Source organism: Budorcas taxicolor, chromosome 11 (assembly GCF_023091745.1).
Source record: "Budorcas taxicolor isolate Tak-1 chromosome 11, Takin1.1, whole genome shotgun sequence".
NCBI classification, from domain to species: Eukaryota; Metazoa; Chordata; class Mammalia; order Artiodactyla; family Bovidae; genus Budorcas; species Budorcas taxicolor.
This window is the reverse complement of record NC_068920.1, coordinates 155,265,090-155,291,625: the sequence shown is the minus strand read 5'-3', so window position 1 is coordinate 155,291,625 and position 26,536 is coordinate 155,265,090. Positions and strand designations below refer to the sequence as shown.

Here is a 26,536-nt window from a genome sequence, read left to right as displayed (position 1 = left end):
AGTTATTGTTTATGTTCTGTCTCCTTTACTAGAATATAGATACAGGATGAGGATATCTTTGTCTGTTTTGTTTGCTGGATACCCCAAGCACCTACAGGGTACCTAGCACATAACAAGTGTTCAGTTAATAGCTGTTGAGTGAAGGAATGTTGAGGGTGTACTAAGTGCCAGGTCCTGATTTAGGTGCTGAGGATACAATAAACTCTCAGCCCTCGTGGGCCACCCAGACCTATTTCAGCCTTGGCTCTCCCGCCTATCCCTGTGAGAGCTGGACAAGTTACGTAACCTCTCTGAGCCTTCCTTTCCTATCGAGTGTTATGAAGATTAGACAGAAAAACAGCATCTGTATAGTATTTGGCATAAGAAGAGTTTAAACATTTGTTTCCTTTCTTTCTAGGCTGGAAAGTTGGTAGCCTGACATCTCTGCCAAAGGTTTATTTAGGCAAGGTTTTCATACTGCCTTGGCAACCGTGCAAACAGGTTACTCTCTGGCCAGGCTTACCCCATTTTTAACTGAACATATTCTGGCGAAGAGAATGCTTAAAAGAGTAGGAGTGAGAAACCAAGGAATGGCTAACGTCACCTGCTTTGCCGTTTTGCATCTTAAAAGCCTCCCTGAGTCCCCAAAGAGGTGAAAGTCAAGACGAAGAAAAGGAAAGGAAAAGAGGAGCAGCTAGCCACTACAGAAAACTACAAATCCCAGCACTCCCTGCGGCAGATAACTACGGGTCTCAGCGGGTTCCGCTCCCCGGACCCACGGGGCCTCTTGGGGGGCCTGCAGCCTGGGTTCAGCGGGAGAGGGCGTGGGGCGTGTCGAGGCAGTGGGGAAAATCGGGTCAAGCTTGACGCCGCTGCGCAGACGCCTCTCACGGGCCGGACGTGACGTAGGGAGGGTTCCGGCTTCGGCCTCCGCCGCTGCCGCCGCTGGTACCGCCGCGGATACCGCTGCCGCCGTCGGGGCTTCTTATTTCTAAAATGGCGCCCCTGGACTTGGACAAGTACGTGGAGATAGCGCGGCTATGCAAATACCTACCGGAGAACGACTTGAAGGTAAGCCCGGCCGGGGCGGGAGCGCTGCTTTCGGGGCTCGCCCCTTCCGGCAGTGGGGCGCCCGCCGGCCCGCCCTTCCTCTCTCCGCGGGACCCTCCGGCGGCATCCCGTCCTATCAGGGTGGAGGGCCTAACGCGATGCGAGGCGACCGGGTCCGACTTGGGGTCACGCGCGGGGCGGGGGGAGCCCGAGACCCCCGAATGCTGTCCCGGTTCTCTCGGGGGGGATCCCGAGGGATGTCGCGGCCTCTGCCCCCGGGTTTCCCCCTCAGCCCTCACGGCTTTGCTTGCAAGGCACCTCTCCTTTTACCCCGATCTCGGCTCTCGCGGCCCGGGGTCATCCCCTGCAGGGGCGGTGACGGGAGCGCGGGGTGGCCGGCGTCTGACAGGAGATGTCGCCGGCGCCCGGAACGCAGCCCCAGTGTGTTCAGGTGCCTGAGGAATGGGTATGGGAAGGGGCAGGGGGGTCCCGAGCGGTCTGGTGGTGATGTGAGAACGTCAGGTCGTCCCTCTTTCCCGAGCGCTTCTCCCAGGTACTTTCTCAGAGTGTTGGTTTTCTCCTGCTAATTCCATTATGAACCCGTTTTCAAGTACATCGTTGGGCGGTAGTTTAAGTGGATAAAGTAGGGGGCTGTCAATAAATACAAATACTTTTCTGTCAAGTCCACCCTCCCCCGAAATCTCTTCTTAGCTCAAGATTGAATTTTCAGAGTTTTCCAAGGGAGGAGAGTTGTTCCTTGTACTGCCGAGTCCGAGTAACAGTAAACCTCTGTTTGAGTAAAGGAATGAGTGTAAGAATAAAGGAATGTAAATCTTTGGGCTACTGCTCTTTTTGACAAGTGTTTCTTTGCGTTTGTTAAAACCAATTCTTAGGCCACTAGCAGTCTTTACCTTGCCTGTTTTTTTGTTCATTTAAGTTGATTTGTTGTGTGCTAAGTGGGTAAAGTGTTGATAGTTTTGAGTTCATTTTATTCTTTAAGCCGTGAGTTTACAGCAGTTTATCTTTGTGAGTTTTCTTCTAAGGAAGATACTTTTTTCCATCTTTTGGTACAGGGAGTTGAACATCTGTTAACAGTATGCAAAATGCTTGAGGCCACAGGAGCTGTTGTGAATATAACTTATTTGTACTTAGGTGTTAATTATATGCTATTTGATAGGAGTGTCATTCTTGTCCATTTCCCCCTTTTTTAGCAGGATAATTTAATTAAAACAGGGACAAAGCCAGTAATAATAAAAATTAACTTTTATGCTCTTTTTTAAAAGTTATTTTTATTTACTAGTTTGGCTGTGCCATGTCTTATTTGCAGCATGTGGGGTCTTTAGTTGTGGCATACAAACTGCTAGTTGTGGCATGTGAATCTAGTTCCTTGACCAGGGATTGAACCCAGGCCTCCTGCATTGGGAGCCACTGGATTACTAGGGAAGTCCATGTTTTTGTGAGAGTCATTTTGAAGCTTCTTTCTGCTGTATGACTTTTTAGAAAACAGGAATTTTCCTAAGGGGAAAAAAAGAAAAACAACCCAACATTGCGACCCAGTTCATATGAAAACTAACCAGTTGTCTTTTAGTAGCATTGTTAATTCCATTGGTGAAGTTGGCTTTTGCATGTTGGTGTAATGAGGTGGCATTTTCTGTTCTTAAGCAGTTTTAACCTTTATGTTTATAATGAGTAAGGTGTTGCTTATTATGAAACATATCTTGATCTTGGGTATTGAAATGATAGGAAAGATAGGTCAGCTTAGTTTTCTTTGACCTCTTAGTTTTATAAACATCAGATTTCCTTCCCAGCCTAAAATAATGTATTTGTTAAACCATTTCATTTCCCTTTACAGCACAATGGGACTGTATTTAGTGTGTATCTGTTTCCTAGTAAATCCACACCCCCTCCCCCCTCCAATACTAGAAAAAAAAGAATTCTAAATTTTTCTATGTAAGTAGAGGCTTTTCTTCTTTGTCTTGAAAATATTTTATCAGATTAATTTTCTTGTGCTGCATCTCTGGTGTATTTAAAGAAATTTAATTCTGTTTCTCCCTCTTGGCATGAAGTGCAAACTAAAATTAGGTGGGCCAAGAAAGTATTCCAGGAGCATTTCTTCTGACGCTTTAAAGCCAAAATAAAATATTCTATCAAAGGAAGAAAAGAAATCATTGGGGCCACTTAATGATCATTATTCAAAAGTTTTGTTCTGGTAGGAAAATAGAAATTTACCTGTGTTTTGAATTGACTGGAAGTTGGAGATACTAAATAAAATAATAAATGCATAGGATGTTCTAGATCTAGTCATGATCTCTCTGCATCTACCTTGGAAGTGGTCAGATCATTAGTCCTGGATCAAAAGTACATAACTGTTTTAAGAAATAAGAATGATATGTGAAAGTGTGTGGACCACAGGGTAACCTTTCTTAAAAAAAGAGTTCATGTGATTCTCACCCACTATAAAGATTTCAGAGAGGATCATAGAAGACACAGATTCCATATCTGGCTAAGTGGAAGAAGGAATGATAAAAGACAGGCTTACCGAATACTTAACACTTAAATATTTTGGCATGAGAAAGGATCTGTAAAGTGGAGATTGTCTGATCTCTCTGACAGTTCTTAAAGGTGCCATGTAAGTAAAGAAATGGCACATCCAGGTGCCATTCAGTTTTTTCCTTTTAAACTGAAGAACTGAAGATGATTTCTGTGGTCGGGGCTGGGAGAATCCTAGTGTCTGCATCAGACATACAACACAGGAATAGTAACCACTTCTATGGATTAATCATTTAATGCAGTCTTTTTTGGAGCTCACTTTTATGTTTACTTTGAGCCATCTGTTTGTCATGTAAGACCACCTGCTCTGCAAAGTTGTACCTCTGTTTGAAATGCCTCCATAAAGCCTCAGAGAATCCTCCCTTGCTTTTTCTGAGATTTGATGGAGAACCTTTTGTACCTCCTTGTTCGGCCTCTGTCTAATTTAATAGATTCTCATATGTGGTAGTCATGATCCTTCTAGGCTTGAAACCTGTTAGTCTTGCCACTCACCTTATTGCCTGTCTTATTGATCATTCTGTTTACCTGAGTTATTTGGTTTTGCATATTATCTTTGCAGGTATTGCAAGGAAAACTGAACACAGTACAGCAGTTAGAGATAGACCATGGCTTTGTATAGGACTAAAATAGTGTTTTCAACTCCTTCTGATAATGCTTGACATTTTGTCTTGTCTTTTTGGCCATAGAATCACATTCTATCCGATCTTCTGAAAATAGTCTGTAGTAGTGCTGTCTAATAGAAAGAAAATGCTCATAAATGTGAGCCGCAAATTATATTTACATTTTTAAAAGTAAAAACATATACAGGTGAAATCCATTTTTAGTAGTATTTTATTTAACACAATTTCAACATGTAATTAATATAAAATAACTAGTGTAATATCTTGTCTTTTTCTGTATTAAGTTTATGACGTGTGATATATATTTTACATTTATGTTGATAACACATCCCAGTTTGGATCAGCCACATTTTAGGTGCTCAGTAGCTACATGTGGCAGTAGGTTTCCTATGGGACAGTGCGCGGTTCTAATGACTCCCCAGTCCCTTTTCTAGAATTTCAGAACTGAGAATCAGTGTTTACCTAGTTCTGTATGCGAGAAACTGAGCTTCGTAGAGTTCATGATCTGCCTGAGGCTGTCCAACTAATAAGGAATTAAGTTTGAAAGCCTCTTTGTGCCGAGCTCTTTCTGATATAGTTAATAATCTTTTTAGGGTGGCAAATAGCATATTTTTCTAAATACTGTATGTCTTCCACTTCATCACCTTCTTTTACTTTCCATTCTGAGTGGACTCATTGGAAAAGACTTTGATGCTGGAAGGGATCGGGGGCAGGAGGAGAAGGGGACAACAGAGGATGAGATGGCTGGATGGCATCGCTGACTCGATGGACGTGAGTCTGAGTGAGCTCCGGGAGTCGGTGATGGACAGGGAGGCCTGGCGTGCTGCGATTCATGGGGTCACAAAGAGTCGGACACGACTGAGCGACTGAACTGAACTGAGCACATTGGAGTACTCTCTTCTGACTATATGCCTTGTACTTCCCTGCATCTTTGCTTCTGCTGAGTCTATTTCTTTCACCTACTTACTTAATACTTACATAGCAGAGATGTTAACTTATTTAATACTGTGTAAGTTGGGTATTAACATTTGCCCCATTTTACAGACAGGTAACTCAAACACAGACAAATTAAGTAACTTTTCAAGTCATATAGCTGGTAATAAGTAAGTGGAGTAGCGTGGATGCAAACCTAGGCAGGCTGGCATTAGGGTTCACATCCATAACTACCACTTATGCTTCCTTTATACACCACCCTTTATGCCCCTTTATTTTATTTTGAAAAATATTAATTGTTTTGGCCTCATCACATGGCTTGTGGCATCTTAGTTCCCTCACCAGAGGCTGAACCAGGTCCACAGCGTAAGAGAGCCGAGTCCCAGCCGCTGGACCGCCAGGGAATTCCCCTCCATGTCCCTTTTTAGCTCTAGCTCAGATGTCACTTTCTCCATCCAGGGCTCTTGGATTCTGCAGTCAGAATGATTAGTAATGGTTAGAATTTACACAGCTACTTAGTTTTCAGAGCACCGTTCTGTCCATTCTACCACTGTGATAGAACAGATATCAGAGCCAGGACTTGATAAGGTTTATGTGATTTTTGCCCTAGTGACTCAGCAGAGTACATATCTGGATTTATTTGCTATTAAACATTTCCATTCGCAATTTCCTGGCTCCGTGCTTTCACTGCCAGGGTCTGGGTTCAGTCCCTGGTTGGGGAACTAAGATCCTGCTAGCCACTTGGCAAGGCCAGAAAAAAGAAATTCCATTCTTTTTCTATACTGACCTTTGCCCCATAGCACTTTTTGTTCCATTTTACTACCGCTTATATGGTTCTGTCTTGTATGATAGTAAGTATGCCTGTCTTCACCATTAGACTACAAGCTTTATGAAGGGCCAGGATCATATCTTGTTTATTTTGGTATTCTCTACAGTCTTAAACACTACCTTGTATGTCCTGCATTACAACAGACATTTCTTTAAATGTCCCCTTGTGTCAAATATTATTCTCTGTGGATTCTTGAGAGAGAATTTGGTACTTCTCAATGTCTTTGAGGGGCTTTCAATATAGTAAAGGAGATAGAAGGGTAAACAGGTGATCGTTGCAGTGTGTGGCAGTGCTAAAATAGAGAGCTGTTCATCATATCAGAGAAATAGAAGAAGCAGCATTTAACTCTTAAACCACACATAGTTTCACAAAAGGAGGAGCAATGAGAGAATGAGCCGAGTTTTTTCAGGTAGACAAAACAGGAAGGAAAGAACGTGAAGCAGAAGAAATACCGTGTACAGTGGTATAGCTTAATCCCCAAGAACACAACTCGACGTAGTTTGGTATGGCTGGAGGCGGTGCAGCAAAGACAGGCAGAGGCCACATCATGGAAGACTAGGCTGACACACGTGGATTTTTATCTTTTAGATGGATAAACACTTCCAAAAGGTTTTTTTTTTTGTTTTTTTTTAATATTTGTTTACTTATTTGGCTCTGCTGTGTCTTAGTTGTAGCATATGGGATCTAGTTCCCTGACCAGGGATTGAACCCACGTCCCCTCCATTGGGAGCGCGAAGTCTTAGCCACTGGGCCACCAGGGAAGTCCCTTGAAATATTTTTATATTTTAGGGAAAAACAAATAATCATACTATGACTTGGTGCTATCTTTTAAAAGATGGCTAACTAAAAAGGTAAAGTAGGTTGAAAGAAAACCGTTCGAAGGATACACTATTGTATGTAGTAGGAATGTGACAAAATCAGAGATGATGTCTGAATCGAATTTGGGAAACACTACATAGACAGACACCAACCACAGAGGAGGGTCCTTGAAAGGGTTTTGAAGGGGACAGTGACAGGTTTTAGAAATATTCTGGCAGCATTGTGGACTTTGGACTGGAATGAGACAAAAATGCCGTCGAAGCAGTAGACCAGGTGACATGAGAGCTTTTGAAGTAAGCCAGTGTCAGGTGGCTGTGGTGTTTAAAAGGACATGAGGGAGGTATAACAGGACCTGTTGACAGTGTGTATCTGGGTTATGAGAGAGAGGAGTTCGGGGTAATCTCTTAGTTTCTGGCATGGATTACTTAGTAAATATGATACCTGGATGAAGGAATACGAGGGGATTTGGTTTGGGCCATACTGAGTTGGAGATGCTGCCAAGCCAAGACACTGAGTTAGAAATGTTGAGAAGACTCTTGGATCAGTTCTGTAGCAGGTATTCATTGATTGCCAAATGTGCCGCAGACATTGTTCTAATGTATTAAACTCACGAGAAAGGTCTAGATCAGTGGTTCCTAATTGGAGGTGATAGTGCCCCCCGCAAGAGGATATTTGGCAATGTCTGAAGACATTTTTAGATTTTTGCAGCTGGAGTTGCTGTGGCTATCTAGTGGATGTAGGGGCCAGACGTCACTCAGTTAGTCACTCTTTGCACCCCCATGGACTGCAGCACGCCAGGCTTCCCTGTCCATCACCCAGTCCCTGGAGCTTGCTCAAACTCATGTCCATTGAGTTGGTGATGCCATCCAACCATCTCATTCTCTGTCGTCCCCTTCTCCTCCTGCCCTCAATCTTTCCCAGGATCAGGGTCTTTTCCAATGAGTCAGTTCTTTGCATCAGGTGGCCAAAGTATTGGAGCTTCAGCTTCAGCATCAGTTCTTCTAGTGAATATTCAGGATTGATTTCCTTGAGGATTGACTGGTTTGATCTCCTTGCTGTCTAAGGGACTTTCAAGTGTCTTCTCTGACACCACAGTTCAAAAGCATCAATTCTTCTGCACTCAGCTTTCTTTATAGTCCACCTCTCACATCCATACATGACTGCTGGGAAAATCATAGCTTTGACTAGATGGATCTTTGTCGGCAAAGTAGTGTCTGCTTTTTAATATGCTGTCTAGGTTGGTCATAACTTTTCTTCCAAGGAGCAAGCGTCTTTTAACTTCATGGCTGCAGTCACCATCTTCAGTGCTTTTGGAGCCCAGGAAATAAGTCTGTCACTGTTTCCATTGTTTCCCATCTATTTGCCATGAAGTGATGGGACTGGATGGCATGATCTTCGTTTTCTGAATGTTGAGTTTTAAGCCAACTTTTTCACTCTCCTCTTTCACGTTCAAGAGGCTTTTCAATTCCTCTTTGCTTTCTGCCATAAGGGTGGTGTCATCTGCATATCTGAGGCTATTGATATTTTTCCTGGCAGTCTTGGTTCTAGCTTGTACTTCATCCAGCCCGGCATTTTACATGATGTATTCTGCATATAAGTTGAATAAGCAGTGACAGTATACAGCCTTGATATACTCCTTTCCCAGTTTGGAACCAGTCTGTTTTTCCATGTTTGGTTCTAAGAGTTGCTTCTTGACCTGCATACGGATTTCTCAGGAGGCAGATAAGGTGGTCTGGTATTCCCATCTCTTTAATTTTCCACAGTTTGTTGTGATCTACACAGTCAAAGACTTTAGTGTAGTCAGTGAGGCAGAAGTAGATGTTTTTCTGGAATTCTCTTGCTCTTTTGATGATGGATGTCAACGGATGTTGGCAATTTGATCATTAGTTCCTTTGCCTTTTCTAAATTTCAGCTTGAAAATCTGGAAGTTCTCAGTTCATGTACTGTTGAAGCCTAACTTGGAGAACTTTGAGCATTACCTGGCTAGTGTGTGAAATGAGTGCAATTGTGTGGTAGTTTGAACATTCTTTGGCATTGCCTTTCTTTGGGATTGGAATGAAAACTGACCTTTTCCAGTCCTGTGGCCACTGTTGAGTTTTCCAAATTTGCTGGCGTACTGAGTGCAGCACTTTCACAGCATCATCCTTTAGGATTTGAAACAACTCAACTGGAATTCCATCACCTCCACTAGCTTTGTTTGTAGTGATGCTTCCTAAGGCCCTCTTGATGTCGCATTCCAGGATGTCTGGCTCTAGGTGAGTGATCACACCATCATGGTTATCTGGGTCATTAAGATCATTTTTATATAGTTCTTCTATGTACTCTTGTCACTCTTCTTAATATCTTCTGCTTCTGGTAGGTCCATATCGTTTCTGTCCTTTATTGTGCCCATCTTTGCATGAAATGTTCCCTTGGTGTCTAATTTTCTTGAAGAGATCTGTAGTCTTTCCCATTCTATTGTTTCCCTCTGTTCTTTGCATTGATCACTGAGGAAGGCTTTCTTTCTTTTTTTTTTTCTTTTTGAGGGAGGCTTTCTTATCTTTCCTCGCTATTTGGAACTCTGCATTCAGATGGATGTCTTTTCTTTTCTCTTTTGCCTTTTGCTTCTCTTTTTTTCTCAGCTATTTGTAAGGCCTCCTCAGACAACCATTTTACCTTTTTTGTATTTCTTTTTCTTGGAGATAGTTTTGATCACAGCCTCCTGTACAATGTCATGAACCTTTGTCTGTAGTTCTTCAGGCATTCTATCAGATCTAATTCCTTGAATCTATTTGTCACTTCCACTGTATATTCGTAAGGGATTTGATTTAGGTCATACCTGAATGGTCTAGTGGTTTTCCCCACTTTCTTCAATTTAAGTCTGAATTTGGCAATAAGGAGTTCATGATCAGAGCCACAGTCAGGTCCCAGTCTTGTTTTTGCTGACTGTATAGTGCTTCTCCATCTTCGGTTGTAAAGAATATAGTCAGTCTGATTTTGGTATTGACCATCTGGTGATGTCCTTGTGTAGAGTAGTTTCTTGTGTTGTTGGAAGAGGGTGTGACCAGTGCTTTCTCTTGGCAAAACTCTGTTAGCCTTTGCCCTGCTTCATTTTGTAGTCAAAGGAAAAAGTTGCCTGTTACTCCCCGTGTCTGTTGACTTCCTGCTTTTGCATTCTAATCCCCTATAATGAACAGCACATCTCTTTTTGGTGTTAGTTCTAGAAGGTCTTATAGGTCTTCATAGAACCGTTCAGCTTCAGCTTTTGGCATTATTAGTTGGGGCATAGACTTGGATTACTCTGATATTGAATGATTTGCTTTGGAAATGAACAGAGAACATTCTGTCATTTTTGAGATTGCACCCAAGCTCTGCATTTTTACTCTTGTTGACTGTGAGGGCTACTGCATTTCTTCTAAGGGGTTCTTGCCCACAGTAGTAGATATAATGGTCATCTGAATTAAATTCGCCCATTCTGGTCCATTTTAGTTCACTGATTCCTAAAATGTTGATGTTCATTCTTGCCATCTCTGTTTGACCACTTCCAATTTACCTTGATTTATGGACCTAACATTCCAGGTTCCTATGCAGTGTTGTTCTTTACAGCATTGGACTTTATTTCTATCACATGTCACATACACATCTGGGTGGTGGAGTTACTTCTCCACTCTTCTCCAGTAGTATATTTGGCATCTACTAACCGGGGGAGTTCATCTTCCAGTGTCATATCTTTTTGCCTTCTCATACTGTTTATGGGATTCTCAAGGCAAGAATACTGAAGTGGTTTGCCATTCCCTTCTCCAGTGGGCCACATTTTGTTCTCTCCACCATGGCCCGTCGGGTGGCCCTACGCAGCATGGCAGGACAGCAGACCCTCACAACAAAGAATTACCAGTAGTGCCGTGGTTGAGAAACTCTGATTTTTACTGAAGATACAGATATTTCCTTATGGATTGTAAGAGTGTGGATGTCATTATCATCTTGGATTTCCACTCTTCATTCCCAGTGATTTGTATTCTAGTAGAGACTATTCGGAGAAGGCAATGGCACCCCACTCCAGTACTCTTGCCTGGAAAATCCCATGGATGGAGGAGCTTGGTGGGCTGCAGTCCATGGGGTCTCTAAGAGTCGGACACGACTGAGTGACTTCTCTTTCACTTTTCACTTTCCTGCATTGGAGAAGGAAATGGCAACCCACTCCAGTGTTCTTGCCTGGAGAATCCCAGGGATGGTGGAGCCTGGTGGGCTGCCGTCTGTGGGGTCGCACAGAGTCAGACATGACTGAAGCGACTTAGCAGCAGCAGCAGAGACTCTATTCAAAGGCTGTGTAAAATATAATCTTAGATTTTTATTTCTTAAGAAATTTTATAAACCCCAGTATGTAAAAGTAAATAAAGGAAATAGTATGTTTTATATAACAAGATCAGCTAAACAAAGAATTACAAAACTTTAAAACCTAGAGTATTTGAGGGAACAAGAGGGAACAGGGAGACAAGCAGAGGATGGAATGGAGCTGCAAACAGGTATCTTGAGGAAAAGGTAGAGGAGGGAGAAAAGGTCTCCTAAGAATAGGCCCATGAGCCTCTGCTTATTATTACTATTATTATTTTTGGCCGTCCCTCGATTATAGGAGACTTCCCTGAGCAGGGATGCAGCCCGTGCCCCCTGCAGTGGAAGTGCAGAGTCCCAGCCACGGGACTTCCAGGGGAGTCCCAGCCTCTGCTTTTTCAGGCATTAGGAATTCATTAGTCACTGTGGGGAGAAATGGATAGTTTGCCCTAAATTTGGGATAAGATTAAGAATCTTGCCTCAGTGACTGTTTGGGGCAGTAAAAGAGAAACCAGGCTTCCTACAAACCGAGCAGCAAAACAAATCTGTGAAGACTCTGGAGGAGCTTCTCCCATGGCAGGGTTGGGCTCTGTGTGTGTCGTTGATTGACATACGTAGAATTTGTGCTGAGATTTCACAGACTCCTTATTTTTATGTGTGCTTGACATGAATTTATAAGCTGCTGCTGAACTGGAGAGATGAGAGGCATGGCTTTGGCTTAGAGGCCTGGTGCTCTAAATCCTCAGTTGGGAGTGCAGAAGTGGCAGTTATAGGAGACAGCTGTTGCTTTGCTCAAGCTAGCGTGCCTGGCCTCGGGTGGAGGGTGCTGCCTCGGTGCTTTACGTGGTTCCCTGGACGCTCACTGACTTACGATCGGCAGGGTTTCACAGTGATGCTCTTTAGCTTATGGTCTGCTGCTACTCTCAGATCAGCGCTGGGGGTATGGGCCGGTCACCAGAGGTGACTTGCAGTTCAGGAGGCACTATGGGTCAGGAGAGCCAGTCATATTTGGGTGCAAATTCTGGCACATTCATAATGGGAGCTGTGGAGTCCCTCACGAATCTGTGCTGTGATTAGTTTCAGAATGTTAAATGAGAACTCACTTTGTTCTAAAAAAGATACAGAGTGCTTTACAAAGAAGCATTCAATATAGCAAGATAAGTTATTTTTAGAATAAGTAAGAAAAATGAGACAAAGAAAATAAAGATAGGAACTTGTGGCCAGTTGTAAAAGGAAGAAAAGTACCTGTAAAATAAAAGCTATGATGACCAAGTTGCTTCTTTGAGATTAGGCCTTAAACTTTCTAGGAGCCTAGAGAAAGATGGAAACTGATCAATTAAAAGAATTTACAGAATCTGTAAGATGATAAAAAATAATCTCAGGGAACTCGCATCTATTCCTGATAGAAGCAGCACAGGGACATTCCTCCACCAGTCCTCCTTGAAGGCAGCTATTTAATCACAACATCCTATGCGCCTTGTTTATAGTCCACACAATGACAACCTCAGTAGGGGATTGTTTCCTAGTCCTTTACTGCGTACAGGCTGATGGCATGACATTAAAGTGCAATTTGGGAAAAAGCAATTGAGGAAGGAAGCAGTGTAACACAGGGTGAGGACAGGCCTCTCTAGAGGACAGTCTGGCTTAATTCACCGAGTTTATAAGTAGGTTGGTTTGTTTGGGTAACATCTGAATATCTGTCCTTTAAAGGGATGTATGGCTTCCCAGGTGGCTCAGTGGTATAGAACCCGCCTGTCAGTGCAGGAGACGGGTTCGATTCCTGGGTCAGGAAGATCCCTTGGAGAAGGACATGGCAACTTGCTCCAGGATTCTTGTCTGGGGAATCCCATGGACAGAGGAACCTGGCAGGCTAGAGTCCGTGGGGTTGTGAAGAGTGGGACACGACTTAGCGACTAAACAACAACCGAAGCTGTATTGCGTGTGGGCTTTGACCTTCTCTGATGAAAGTTAGGCCTGTTCTTAAAAGATGTGAAACCTGAAAGGGAGACTCGGTGGGACAAGTGCCTGAGAACGTCCTGGCAACAAACAAAAAACTGCCCACTCTTGTACAAATTACAGCAAAACAGTTCTGCAGGTAACCTTGGTGGAATTCCCTTTGAGGAGGCTTGGTGAGTGTACCTGAAAAAAATCGCAAGTATTGAGTAAGGCATTAGATCTAAGAAAAGTGGGTGAGTTCCTGAGATGTTTTCTTTTAAAAATTGTATAGTTTCACTATAAAACTGTTAGAGGAAAACATAGGCAGAACACTCAGTGACCTATATCAAAGCAAGATCCTCTATGACCCACCTCCTAGAGTAATGAAAATAAAAACCAAAGTAAACAAGTGGGACCTGATTAAACTTAAAAGCTTTTGCACAGCAAAGGAAACTATAAGCAAGGTGAAAAGACAACCCTTAGAATGGGAGAAACTAACAGCAAATGAAACAATTGACAAAGGATTAATTTCTAAAATATACAAGCAGCTCATACAACTCAATACCAGAAGAACAAACAACCCAATCAAAAAGTGGGAAAAAGACCTAAACAGACATTTCTCTAAAGAAGACATACAGATGGTTAACAAACGCAAAAAGATGCTCAACATCGCTCATTATTAGAGAAATGCAAATCAAAACTGCAATGAGATATCACCTCACAACGGTCAGAATGGCCATCATCAAGAAGTCTACCAACAGTAAATGCTAAAGAGGGTGTGGAGAAAAGGGAACGCTCTTGAACTCTTGGTGGGAATGTTAATTGATACAGCCACCATGGAAGATGGTATGGAGATTCCTTAAAAAACAAGGAATAAAACCACCATATGACCCAGCAATCCCACTCCTAGCCATATACCCTGAGGAAACCAAAATTGAAAAAGATACATGTATCCCATTGTTCACTCCAGCACCATTTACAATAGCTGGAACATGGAAGCAACCTGGATATCCATCAACAGATGAATGGACAAAGAAGTTGTGGTACATATACACAATGGAATATTACTCAACCATAAGAAGGAACACATTTGAGTCAGTTCTAATGAGGTGGATAAACCTAGAGCTTATTATACAGAGTGAAGTAAGCCAGAAAGAGAAAGATAAATATTGTATACTTATGCATATATATGGAATCTAGAAAAATGGTACTGAAGAATTTATTTGCAGGGCAGCAGTAGAGAAACAGACATAGAAAATAGACTTATGGACATGGGGAGAGGGGAGGAGAGGGTAAGATGTATGGAGAGAGTAACATGGAAACTTACCATATGTAAAATTGATAGCCAACGGGAATTTGCTGTATGGCTCAGGAAGCTCAAACAGGGGTTCTGTAGCAACCTAGACGAGTGGGATGGGGCAGGAGATAGGAGGGAGGTTCAAAAGGGAGGGGATATATATATACTGATATCCCCTCTGATTCATGTTGAGGTTTGACAGAAAAGAAAATTCTGTAAAGCAGTTATCCTTCAATTAAAAAATGAATAAATTAAAAAAATTGTATAGTTTCAGAAACTACATTTAAAAGTATAAATTGCTTCTCCACTAGGCTAACTTAGAAAAAGTAGTGCTCTTTATTCTGACTGATTGAGAAGCGAGGTTGTAATGGAAGGCTATAGAAACAGTATAGGCCAATCATGGCATATTTGTTCTTTGGAACCATCCTTAAGCTAGACGGAAGTGAATTAGGGCTTTTAAAAATGCAAAATGTAAACTTTGGGAGCAATTACAAATAATGAGAAATTATATATCACAAGTCTACTGGATTAAAATAGAAATAGGTTGCTGTACAACATTGATCTTTTGAGACTGGAAGGACAGCTACCTCTATCCACAAGAAGTAGATTTGAGTGGTTAAGATCAAGGTGGTAATTATTATTATAAAATAGGTAGTATGTATTACTAATTAAAAAATAATAGCTTTATGAGACATAAGTCACATAAAATAAATTTTTAAAGTATATAATTCAGTGAGGTTTTTTTCTCTACTGGATTTTAGTATATTTACAGAGTTGTGCAGCCATTGCTATAATCAATATTAGAACATTTTTATCACCCCATAGAGAAACTATACCCATTAATAGAAATTCCCCATTTCCCCTTCCCTCAAACCTCAGCCCTAAGCAACCACTAATCTATTCTATATCTTTTCTGTTTGTTTTCAAAGTTTATTTATATATGTATATATTTTGCCACTTTTATTTATTTTTTTAATCGAAGGATAATTGCTTTACAGAATTTTGTGGTTTTCTGTCATACATCAACAAGAATCTGCCATAGGTACACCCACGTTCCTTCCCTCCCTCTCTCCTGTTTCCCTCCCCTCTTATGAATTTGCCTTTTCTAGACATTTCAGGTAAATTGAATCATATATTATGTGGTCTTCTGTGACTAGCTTACTTAGCATATTTTCAAGATTCATCTATGTTGTGACATGTATCTGTACTTTATTTCTTTCTGTGGCTGAATGATATTTCATTGTATGGATATACCACATTTTCTTAATCCATTCGTCTGCTGATAGACATGAGTTGTTTCCCCCTTTGGACGATGGTGAATAATGCTGCAGTGAACCCTGGTGTCCAGGTGTCTGTCCGAGTTCCTGCCTTCAGTTCTTTTGGGCATGTACCCAGAAGTGGAATTTCTGGGTCACGTGGTAATTCTGTGTTTAGTGTTTGAGGAACTGCCAAACTCTTTTCCAAAGTGGTTGCACCATTTTATATTTCTACTAGCAATGTGTAAGGGTTCCAGTTTCTTCACATCTTTGCCACTTGTTATTTTTTGTCTTTAAAAAATTATAGCCATCCTAGTATGTGTAAAGTGGTATCCCGTTTTTTTTTTTTTTAAGTTTTATTTATTTTTGTTTATTTGACTGCACTGGGTCTTAGTTGCAGCATGTGGGATCTAGTTCCTTGACCAGGAATTGATCCCAGGCCTGCTGCATTGGGAGTGCAGAGTCTTAGCTACTGGACCACCAGGGAAATCCCCCCATTTTGGTTTTGATTTATATTTATTTTCCTTATGACTAGTGAAGTTGAACATCCATGTGGCTATTGGCCATTTATATTTCTTCTTTGGAAGTATATCCAAGTCCTTTGGCCATTTAAAAAAATTATTTACTTATTTACTTGGCTGCCCCTGGGTCTTAGTTGTGGCGCACAAGATCTTCGATCTTCGCTGCAGCATGCTGGATCTTTAGTTGCGGCATGTGGTATCTACTTCCCTGACCAGGGCCCCTGGAACCTGGGCCCCTTGCATTGGGAGCACAGAGTCTTTTCCACTGGACCACCAGGGAAGTGACCTCGTATTTTTTAAGTTAGGTTGTCTTTTTGTTGTTGAGTTGTAGGAGTTCTTTTCATATTCTGGATATTAAACTCCTATCAGATAAATGATTTCCAAATATTTTCTCCCATTCTACAGGTTATCTTTTAACTTTGTTGATAATGTCCTTTGATGCACACAATTTTTTTATTTTGATGAAGTTTATTTTTTCTTTTATTGCTCATGCTTAAATCCAGGATCATAAAGATTTATCCCTATGTTTTTTTCTAAGAGTTTAATAGTTTTTAGCATTTATATTTAGGTCATTGATCCATTTTGAGTTAATTTTTGTATATGATGTGAGGTAGGGGTCCAGCTTCATTCTTTTGTGGAAATCCAGTTGTCTTAGCACCCTCAGTTGAAAATATTGTTCTTCCTGGTAACATATTTTTAACATTTTTTTTGTATAGATAATAATTCATATGGTTCCAAACTTAAACAGTGTAAAAGACTATATAAAAGTTACATCTTTCTCCCATTCTTGCCTCCTACCACCCAGTCACCCAGTTCCCTTCCTCATATTGGATAGCCAGTATTAGGATTCTTATGGATCCTTTCAGAAACAACAGTTTAGGCATGACAAGTAAATATAAGCAAGTGTGTGTATTTATGTGTGTGTATACTATATATATTTTTGCTTTAATAAAGGAGGTAGCATATATGTTATTCTGCATTTTTTCAATTAAGGCTGTTTTCTGGTTTCAAGAAATGCAGTATCCACAGGAAAATATGAAGGATAACCTAAAATATACCTGTTTCCTTCCACCAAGAATAAAATTTTTTCATGCTTTTTAAATTTTTTTATCCTTTTTTAAAAAATATTTATTTTATTTATTTAGCTGTGCCAGGTCTTAGTTGCAGCACGCCAGTACTTCTTTAGTTGCGGCATGCAGACTCCTAGTTGCGGCATGTGGGATCTAGTTCCCTGACCAGGAATCAAACCTGGGGCTACCACATTGGGAGCATGGAGTCTTAGCCACTGGACCACTAGGAAAGTCCCTTTCAGGCTTTTTTAAAAAGTGAAATAAATAAAGATGAAGGTGGAGTTCCTTTTGTTTAGCATCTCCAGCAACTGCTGTTTGGGGTTTGATATATATTCTTCTAACACGACTGAGCGACTTCGCTTTGACTTTTCACTTTCATGCATTGGAGAAGGAAATGGCAACCCACTCCAGTGTTCTTGCCTAGAGAATCCCAGGGATGGGGAAGCCTGGTGGGCTGCCATCTATGGGGTCGCACAGAGTCGGACACGACTGAAGTGACTTAGCAGCAGCAGCAGCAGCATACTTTATAATTCAGTGTATGCTTTTCTGGAGTGGATTTTGTATGACTCTGTGTATGTAAAGCTCCATAGTGTTTTTTGCATGCACTGCCTTATTTAATCCTTAGAATATCCCCTGGTTGGTATTTCTGTTTTGTGGACAAGGAAACTGAGGTACAGAGAGATCAAGTAACTTAGCAGGGTTATGCAGCTCAGTAACAGACAGTGAGCTAAGTAACAAGGAGTAAGAAGTAGAGTGTGCCCTTAGCCTCTGAACTGTGCCGTGGTGTTACTTGTGTATGATGTTCTCTGAGTGATACTTGTTGATTCAGGAATAAAGGAGTTTTCCCTCTTGGCCCTACTCTGTTTCTTCAGAATTTGACCTTCCATCAGCGCTGAACATAGTTGATCACTCCGCTTTTGAAATGTTTTCCTCATGGAACTTCCATAAGACCACACTCGCATGGTTTCCTTTGTACCTCATCAAATAGTCTCTTTTGCTGGTTCCCCCCCACTGACTTCTATGGGAGGTGTTAGGACTCCTGTTTTTTTGAACTTACCCTTTTCTCTGTTTATAAGCAGCCACTTTAGGTTGTCTCTTCTAGTCTCATGACTTGAACTGTATATTTTCTCACAGTCTCCAGGTTGGTCTCTCTAGTTTGGATACTTTTCCTTGAAAACAGGACTTATTTGATCAGCTGTTTAAAGCATGTCTTAGGTACCTTGAAGTCTCATAGGCATCACAGACTTATTGTGTCAAAATCAAGTTCTTACAGCCAAATAGTGGCAACAACCCACATGTCCAGCAGCTGATGGATAGATAGCAAAATGTGATAAACACACACAGTGGAATATTATTCAGCTATAAAAAAGAACAAAGAAATAATGCATGTTACAATGTGGCTGAACTTTAAAAACATATATTAAGTGAAGGAAGCCAGTCCGTAGACACAGCAGATGAGGTTATGGGAATTGGGAGAGGGATGCTATTGAGTACATTAGTGATCTTTTTGGGATGATCAAAATATTCTAAAATTGATTATGATGATGGTTGCTCAACAGCAAATATGCTAAAAACCACTGAATTTTACACAATAAAGGGGCAAATTTTATGATATGTGATTTTTATCTCAATGAAGTTGTTAAAAAGACCCTTCAAATTCCTGGTTCCTCATCACTCAAACCAAACCCACACAAATCAAACAATCTACTTAGGAAAACATAATTGAGAAGCATTGGGCTTTCTAAAATCAAAACTTTGGTTTGCAAAAGACACTGTCAAGAGAATGAGAACATAAGCCATGAACTGAGAGAATATATTTGTGAAAGACGTATCTGATAAATTCAACAGTATGAAAACAAACAACCCTATTAAACCTTATTAAAAATGGGTCAAAGACCTGAACAGGTACCTCACCAAAGAAAATATATAGAATACGGATAAGCATATGAAAAGATGCTCAATAGAATATGTCATTCAGTTCAGTTCAGTTGCTCAGTCGTGTCTGACTCTTTGCGACCCCATGGACTGCAGCATGCCAGGCCTCCCTGTCCCATCACCGACTCCTGGAGTTCAGTCAAACTCATGTCCATCGAGTCGGTGATGCCATCCAGCCATCTCATCCTCTGTCGTCCGCTTCTCCTCCTGCCCCCAATTCCTCCTAGCATCAGAGTCTTTTCCAATGAGTCAACTCTTCACATGAGGTGGCCAAAGTACTGGAGTTTCAGCTTTAGCATCATTCCTTCCAAAGAAATCCCAGGACTGATCTCCTTTAGAATGGACTGGTTGGATCTCCTTGCAGTCCAAAGGACTCTCAAGAGTCTTCTCCAACACCACAGTTCAAAAGCATCAATTCTTTGGCGCTCAGCTTTCTTCACAATCCAATTTTCACATCCATACATGACGACAGGAAAAACCATAGTCTTGACTAGACAGACCTTGGTTGGCAAAGTAATGTCCCTGCTTTTCAATACGCTATCTAGGTTGGTCATAACTTTTCTTCCAAGGAGTAAACATCTTTTAATTTCATGGCTGCAGTTACCATCTGTAGTGATTTTGGAGCCCCAAAAAATAAAGTCTGACACTGTTTCCAATGTTTCCCCATTTATTTCCCATGAAGTGATGGGACCAGATGCCATGATCTTCGTTTTCTGAATGTTGAGCTTTAAGTCAACTTTTTCACTTTCCTCTTTCACTTTCATCAAGAGGCTTTTTAGTTCCTCTTTACTTTCTGCCATAAGGGTGGTGTCATCTGCATATCTGAGGTTATTGATATTTCTCCCGGCAATTTTGATTCCAGGTTGTGCTTCTTCCAGTCCAGCGTTTCTCATGATGTACTCTGCATATAAGTTAAATAAGCAGGGTGACACTATACAGCCTTGACATACTCCTTTTCCTATTTGGAACCAGTCTGTTGTTCCATGTCCAGTTCTAACTGTTGCTTCCTGACCTGCATATAGGTTTCTCAAGAGGCCGTTCAGGTGGTCTGGTATTCCCATCTTTTTCAGAATTTTCCACAGTTTATTGTGATCCATGCAGTCAGAGGCTTTGGCATAGTCAATAAAGCAGAAATTGATGTTTTTCTGGAACTCTCTTGCTTTCTCGATGATCCAGCAGATGTTGGCAATTTGATATCTGGTTCCTCTGCCTTTTCTAAAACCAGCTTGAATGTCTGGAAGTTCACAATTCATGTATTGCTGAAGCCTGGCTTGGAGAATTTTGAGCATTACTTTACTAGCGTGTGAGATGAGTGCAATTGTGTGGTAGGTTGAGCATTCTTTGGCATTGCCTTTCTTTGGGATTGGAATGAAAACTGACCTTTTCCAGTCCTGTGGCCACTGCTGAGTTTTCTAAATGTGCTGGCATATTGAGTGCAGCACTTTCACAGCATCATCTTTCAGGATTTGAAATAGCTCAACTGGAATTTTATCACTTTCACTAGCTTTTCTTGAAGTGATGCTTCCTAAGACCCACTTGACTTCGCATTCCAGGATGTCTTTAGGGAAATGCAAATTAAAATAACAGGGTCATAACTCCTACACACCTGTGACACTGACAACACTGGCAAAAGCAGAAGCTGTCGCTAGTTGTTGATGGGGATGCAGACTTGAGGAGCCATTTGGAAGATCTTTTGTCACTTGGGCTTCACTGATAGCTCAGTTGGTAAAGAATCTGCTTGCAATGCAGGATACCCCTGTTCAGTTCCTGGGTTGGGAAGATCTGCTGGAGAAGGGATAGGCTACCCACTCCTGTATTCTTGGGCTCCCTTGTGGCTTAGCTGGGAAAGAATGTGCCTGCAATGCGGGAGACCTGGGTTTGATTCCTGGGTTGGGAAGATCCCCTGGAAAAGGGAAAGGCTACCCAGTCCAGTATTCTAGCCTGGAGAATTCCATGGAAAAGTCCATGGGGTCACAAAGAGTCGGACACAACTGAGCGACTTTTGCTTTCACTTTACCAGGCTAAACACCCTCACTATATGTTGTATCAGTCATGCTCCTTGGTGTTTATCCAAATGGACTGAAAACATGTCCACCACAAAACCTATACACAGGTGTTTATGGCAGCATTATTCATAATTGCCCAAATTTGATAGCAGCCAAAGTATCATTCAGTAGATGAATGGATACACTGGTACATTGAGACAATGGAGTGTATTCAGCGCTAAGAAGAAATGATCAAGCCATGAAAAGACAGGAAGGAAGCTTAACTGCGTATTACTTCGTGCAAGATGCCAACCTGAAAAGGCAACACAGGTATGATTCCAACTATGTGACCTTCTAGTAAAGGCAGAACCAGGTGATAGTGAAAAGATCAGTTGTTTCCGTCTTTTCCCTATATTTGCCCTAAACATCTCTTCCATCTAGGTGTTAATTTGTATCCTTTTATCACATCCTTTAATAAGCTGATAAATGGAGGTGCTTCCCTGACTTCTGGGAGCTGCTCTAGCAAATATTCAAACTCACGGAGGAGGTCTTTGGAACCCCTGATCTATAGCTGGTTGGTTAAAAGTGCAGGTGATATAACCTGGGCTTGCAGCTGGTGTTTGAAGTGTGTGTGTATGTATGTTGGTTGGCGATTTGAGGGGGCCAGTCTTGTGGGACTGAGCTCTTAACCTGTGAGATCTGACACTATCTCTAATAAATAGTGTCAGAGTTGAGTTAAATTGTAGGATACTCAGCTGATGTTACAGAGAATTGCATATTGTAGGGAGGAAAAAAACCTCCATACATTTGGTGACCAGAAATGTCAGAAATATGAGTGTTCTGTGTAACTAGAAAAGAAGATTATAAGACAGAGTCGCACAGTAGGGAAGAACTGAGATTCTCCCTACGTGGGGAAGAAAAAACTGAGTTGTTTTTTTTTTTTTAACAAATGCAAAATAGAACTGAAGGACTATGATAGAACTGAAGATATTCATCAGTATCTTTTCCTGTTATGAATAATGAATGGATTATATGTCAAGACTAAGGACTGTTTATTGAAGCCTCTGAGGTTTGTAGGGAATTCAGCACAAGAAAGAGCTCGCTACTCCAGGGCCAGAAGGACTCCAGGCCAAAAGGAAGATCTTTCCTTTGAGGTGCTAACTGAAGGTCAGAACTTATCCTAGGAATAAGAATGACTCTTTTTATTTTGAACGTTTCTAAACAGCTTGGTTTCTCCTCATTTTCTTTTCGGGGCCTCTTTTCTTACTCCTTCCTCCCATTGTGGCTGCTCTCTGGTGCTTACCTGTGTATAAAGTATTGTGGCTATAACTGTTAAAGTGTGTCTCTGCTACATTTAAGTAAGTCATAGCATTTAGATTCCATAATTAATGTTTAAAATCATTTCGTTATGCTTGTGTAGTTTAATTGTCCTTTCTTGGCTTACCTTCTTAAAATCTAATTTAATGAGATTTTAATTTTAATACAGCCTCTGACTAGTATTAACTAGTCTCATATGGAAGGAGGTTTCCCCTTCCAGTTCTCTTTACACAGCAGACTGTACCCTTCCTTCTCCAGAGAACTGTTGTTAGAATTGTTTTCCTTCTGTGAAACCTTTTGGTTTGAGTGCTTTCAGAGGACAAATATTTTTCAAATGCAGACATTTAGAGCTGTTTTTGAAAGGTAGAGTGACTCTTCAATATAAATTTCAGATTTATATTTTATAATTAATTTTAGTTAACCTTTTTATTTTGAAATAATCATAGATTTATATGCATTTGTAAGAAATAATACCAAAAGATCCCATGTACCCTTTTTACAGTTATTTTAAAAAATTATTTATATATTTGGCTGTGCGGTTTTTAGTTGTGGCGTGTGAACTCTTAGTTGCAGCATCTGGGATCTAGTTCCCCGGCCAGGGATTGAACCCGGGCATCTGCACCGTGCATTGAGAGCTGGGAGTCCCAGCCCTTGGACCACCAGGGAAGTCTCCCTTCATCCAGTTGTCCCTGGCAGTAACGTCTTGCAGAACAGATATCACAACCAAGACACTGACATTGATACACCCCACGATCTTGTTCATCATTCTCCAGTTTTGCTTGTACTTATTTGTATATTTAGTTCTTTGCAGTCGTACTACATCTATAGTCTCATGTATCTGATACAACCTTTAAGACCGTTTCGTCACCCCAAGGAGTCCACGTGTTGTCCTTTTTATAACTGTACCCACTTCCCTCCTGTTGCTCCTAACTCCTAGACCCTTGGCAGTCAACCAGTTTGGTCTCCATTTCTGTAAATTTTTAAATTTCAAGAATGTTATATAAATGGAGTCATATAGTATGTAACATTGTGGGGGTAGGGTGTTTTTTTTCCCACTGAGCATAATTCCCTTGAAATTTATCCAGATTGCCATGTGTCAATAGTTGTTGCCTTCTATTTCTGAATAGTATTCCATTGTGTGAATGTACTATAACTTAACTAGTCCTTGTGGAAGGACATCTGATTTATTTCCGGTGTTTGGCTGTCGTGAATTAAGCTTCTGTGGACTGCTGTGTACAGGTTTTTATGTGATCATAAATTTTCATTGCCAAGAGTGCAGTTGCTGGATCATATTTGCTAAGTGCATGGTTTGTAATTTACTTAAAAAAGTAGCAGATAAAAACTTTTTCCTTTGAAAATGATTGACTTTTACTTTTGTGTGTGTGTGTGAAAAACATCAGCTGACAGTTCCTTGCAAAGCTGTCTGTCTTCTAGAACCTGTTACCTGTGTAGCTGAGCAGTTGAACTGAACTGAACTGAACCTGTGTAGCCAGGGAGTTTGCATTTTGGAATAGGCATTGTGAGAGGAAGGTGAAAGCTGACAGATCAAATCCCAGAGTCGTCATAGAGTAGTTTCCTTTTCTGTGAAACAATACATGTATTTTGTTCAGTTGCTCAGTCGTGTTTGATTCTTTGCGATCCCATAGACTATAGTACGTCAGGCCTCCCTGTCCTTCACCATCTCCTGGAACTTGCTCAAACTCATGTCCATTGAGTCGGTGATGCCATCCAACCATCTCGTCCTCTGTCGTCCCCTCTCCTGCCTTCAATCTTTCTCAGCATCAGAGACTTTTCTAAGAAGTCGGCCCTTTACATCAGGTGGCCAAAGTGTTGGAGCTTCGGCTTCAGCGTCAGTCCCTCCAGTGAATATTCAGGATTGATTTCCTTTAGGATTGACTGGTAGGATCTCCCTGCAGTCCAAGGGACTCCCAAGAGTCTTGTTCAGCACAACAGTTTAAAAGCATCAGTTCTTTGCTGCTCACCTTTCTTTATGATCCAATTCTCACATCCATACATGACTACTGGAAAACCATAGCTTTGACTATATGGACCTTTGTCAGCAGAGTAATGTCTCTGCTTTTTAATACACTTTCTAGAGTTGTCATAGCTTTTCTTCCAGGGTGCAAGCATCTTTTAATTTCATGGCTGCAGTCACCATCTGCAGTGATTTTGGAGCCCAAGAAAATAAAGTTTCTCATTGTTTCCATTGTTTCTCCATCTGTTTGCCATGAAGTGATGGAGCAGATGCCATGATCTTAGTTTTTTGAATGTTGAGTTATTACATGTGTTAGTTTTTGTCTTTTTTGCACTTGGTCTTCAGCTTTGATGTTGTAGTAAAAGATTGCATTTTATTTTTTCTTCTTATAGCGGCTATGTGACTACGTTTGTGACCTCCTGTTGGAAGAATCAAATGTCCAGCCAGTATCAACACCAGTAACAGTGTGTGGAGACATACATGGACAGGTAAAATTTCATGAGCAGAGTTTTAGCTTTTGTACCGTCTGTCCATAGTCCGTGTGTGTTTCCACTTGTGCTGTAAAATATTAAAAAAAAAAAAGGGAGGGGGGCAGCTAGTCGTTGGCTAGGATGCCTCGGTCTGTGTGACACTAATGATTCCTGGTTACTGTTAAACTAAATAAAAGCAGTAGTCAAATTATTCATGGAATTTGTTGAAATCACACTTAGGAAGTGAACTGAGTGAAGCATTATTGTTCTGTGGACAGGAGGAGATAGAAAATAACTACAGACTAACTGCTCATAGTTTTTTATGGTTGATAGGAGATGCTTTGGTTTGGGGCACTAATTTTCTGTTCATTCTGCGCATTGCTGTTGTATTCATTCTGTTCACTTAATGTCATATTTTATTGAAAATTCATCATTTCCTTAGTGGGGATGAGAAAAACTGTTCAGAAAAGCTATTGGTGCATGATTTCACAGCAGTTCTGTGCTAGAATGGAATGAGAAAGACAGTTCACCTTTTCATCTGCTGGGATTTTGTTTGTTTTTAAGAATTTCAGAGCATTGACAGGAGGGGTACACCTCATTTTTGGACTCTTACTGTCAATGTTTAGCCTGATTAGGAAACTGTGTATTTGTGGAGTGTTTTTTTCTTTTTTCCTGGGTAATGAAAGCTGAACAAAACACTCATAGCCTGCTTTATGCATGCAGTGGAGTTGGGGCTAATATATTGTGACATAATATAGTATATAATAATAATAATAATATATTGTGAACAACTTTGGATTTATGAATGCCAGCATGACCTTAACTATGACTGCCTAACGGAGCAGAAAGGTGTATAGATTATTTGTGATTGAGTTGGGTTTTTCAGTCTGTTCTCTGGATGTTTGAGGTTATAGTAAATGACATCTGCATGTTATCAGCTTCTAAATAGAAACCCCTTATGTCATATTTGATCTGTTAAAATTCTAGTTCTCTAAAGTAAACCATTAGGAGCGTAGTTCTTGATTTCTGTGTAACTTCTCTCCTAAAGTATAATAAATATTTCTATTTTGCTAACATAAAGGTATTAATACAGGCAGTGCCTTTAACATATTTGTAAATTGGAATAAACCAAGCAGTGTTTTCCTTTGATTATAATATTAAAATTGAGGGGTTACCTGTGTTTGGCTGCACTGTGTAGGTCGTGGGATCTTAGTTCCAGACCAGAGATTAAGTCCGCCCTCAGATTCAATCAGCAGTGAAAGTGCAGAGTGCTAACCACTGGACCACCAGGAAATTCCCCAAGGACTTTTCAGTATATGAATTACAGTCATGGTCAAAGGTCTGGAAGGTAGAGACAACTTCATACTACTAAAATTAATTAATAAAGACCTGGACTGTAAAAAAAATAAATAAAATAAAAATAAAATTAATTAATAAATTTACACTTCTGTGATATATATACCTCAGTCAAATGTACAACTCTTGCTTTCATTTATCTTGTGTTTTGAGATTAATAAATTATGAGATAAATAAATTATGCTTTCTCATAAATTCCATGTCAGTTTTTTTTTTTAAGGGTTCCATGACATTGGATCATTTTGTGGAGAAGGGCTGAGACTGAAACATTGAGGAATTAGCCTAAATTCACATAGCTACTAAGGCAGAGCTGAGATTTGAAACTCATATA

At 40.8% G+C, this 26,536-nt stretch overlaps 1 protein-coding gene across 1 annotated transcript in view; it reads left to right on the top strand.

Annotated features, from left to right (window-relative positions):
- Nucleotides 1–875: 875 nt before the first annotated feature.
- The window catches only part of PPP6C (protein phosphatase 6 catalytic subunit), a 38,223-nt gene continuing 12,562 nt past the window's right edge, over nt 876–26,536 (top strand). The window contains exons 1-2 of the mRNA XM_052648505.1: nt 876–1,050; nt 24,772–24,867. Of these exons, the coding sequence (XP_052504465.1) occupies nt 976–1,050; nt 24,772–24,867 (171 nt within the window). The 5' untranslated portion in view covers nt 876–975. The remainder of the gene's footprint in view (nt 1,051–24,771; nt 24,868–26,536) is intronic.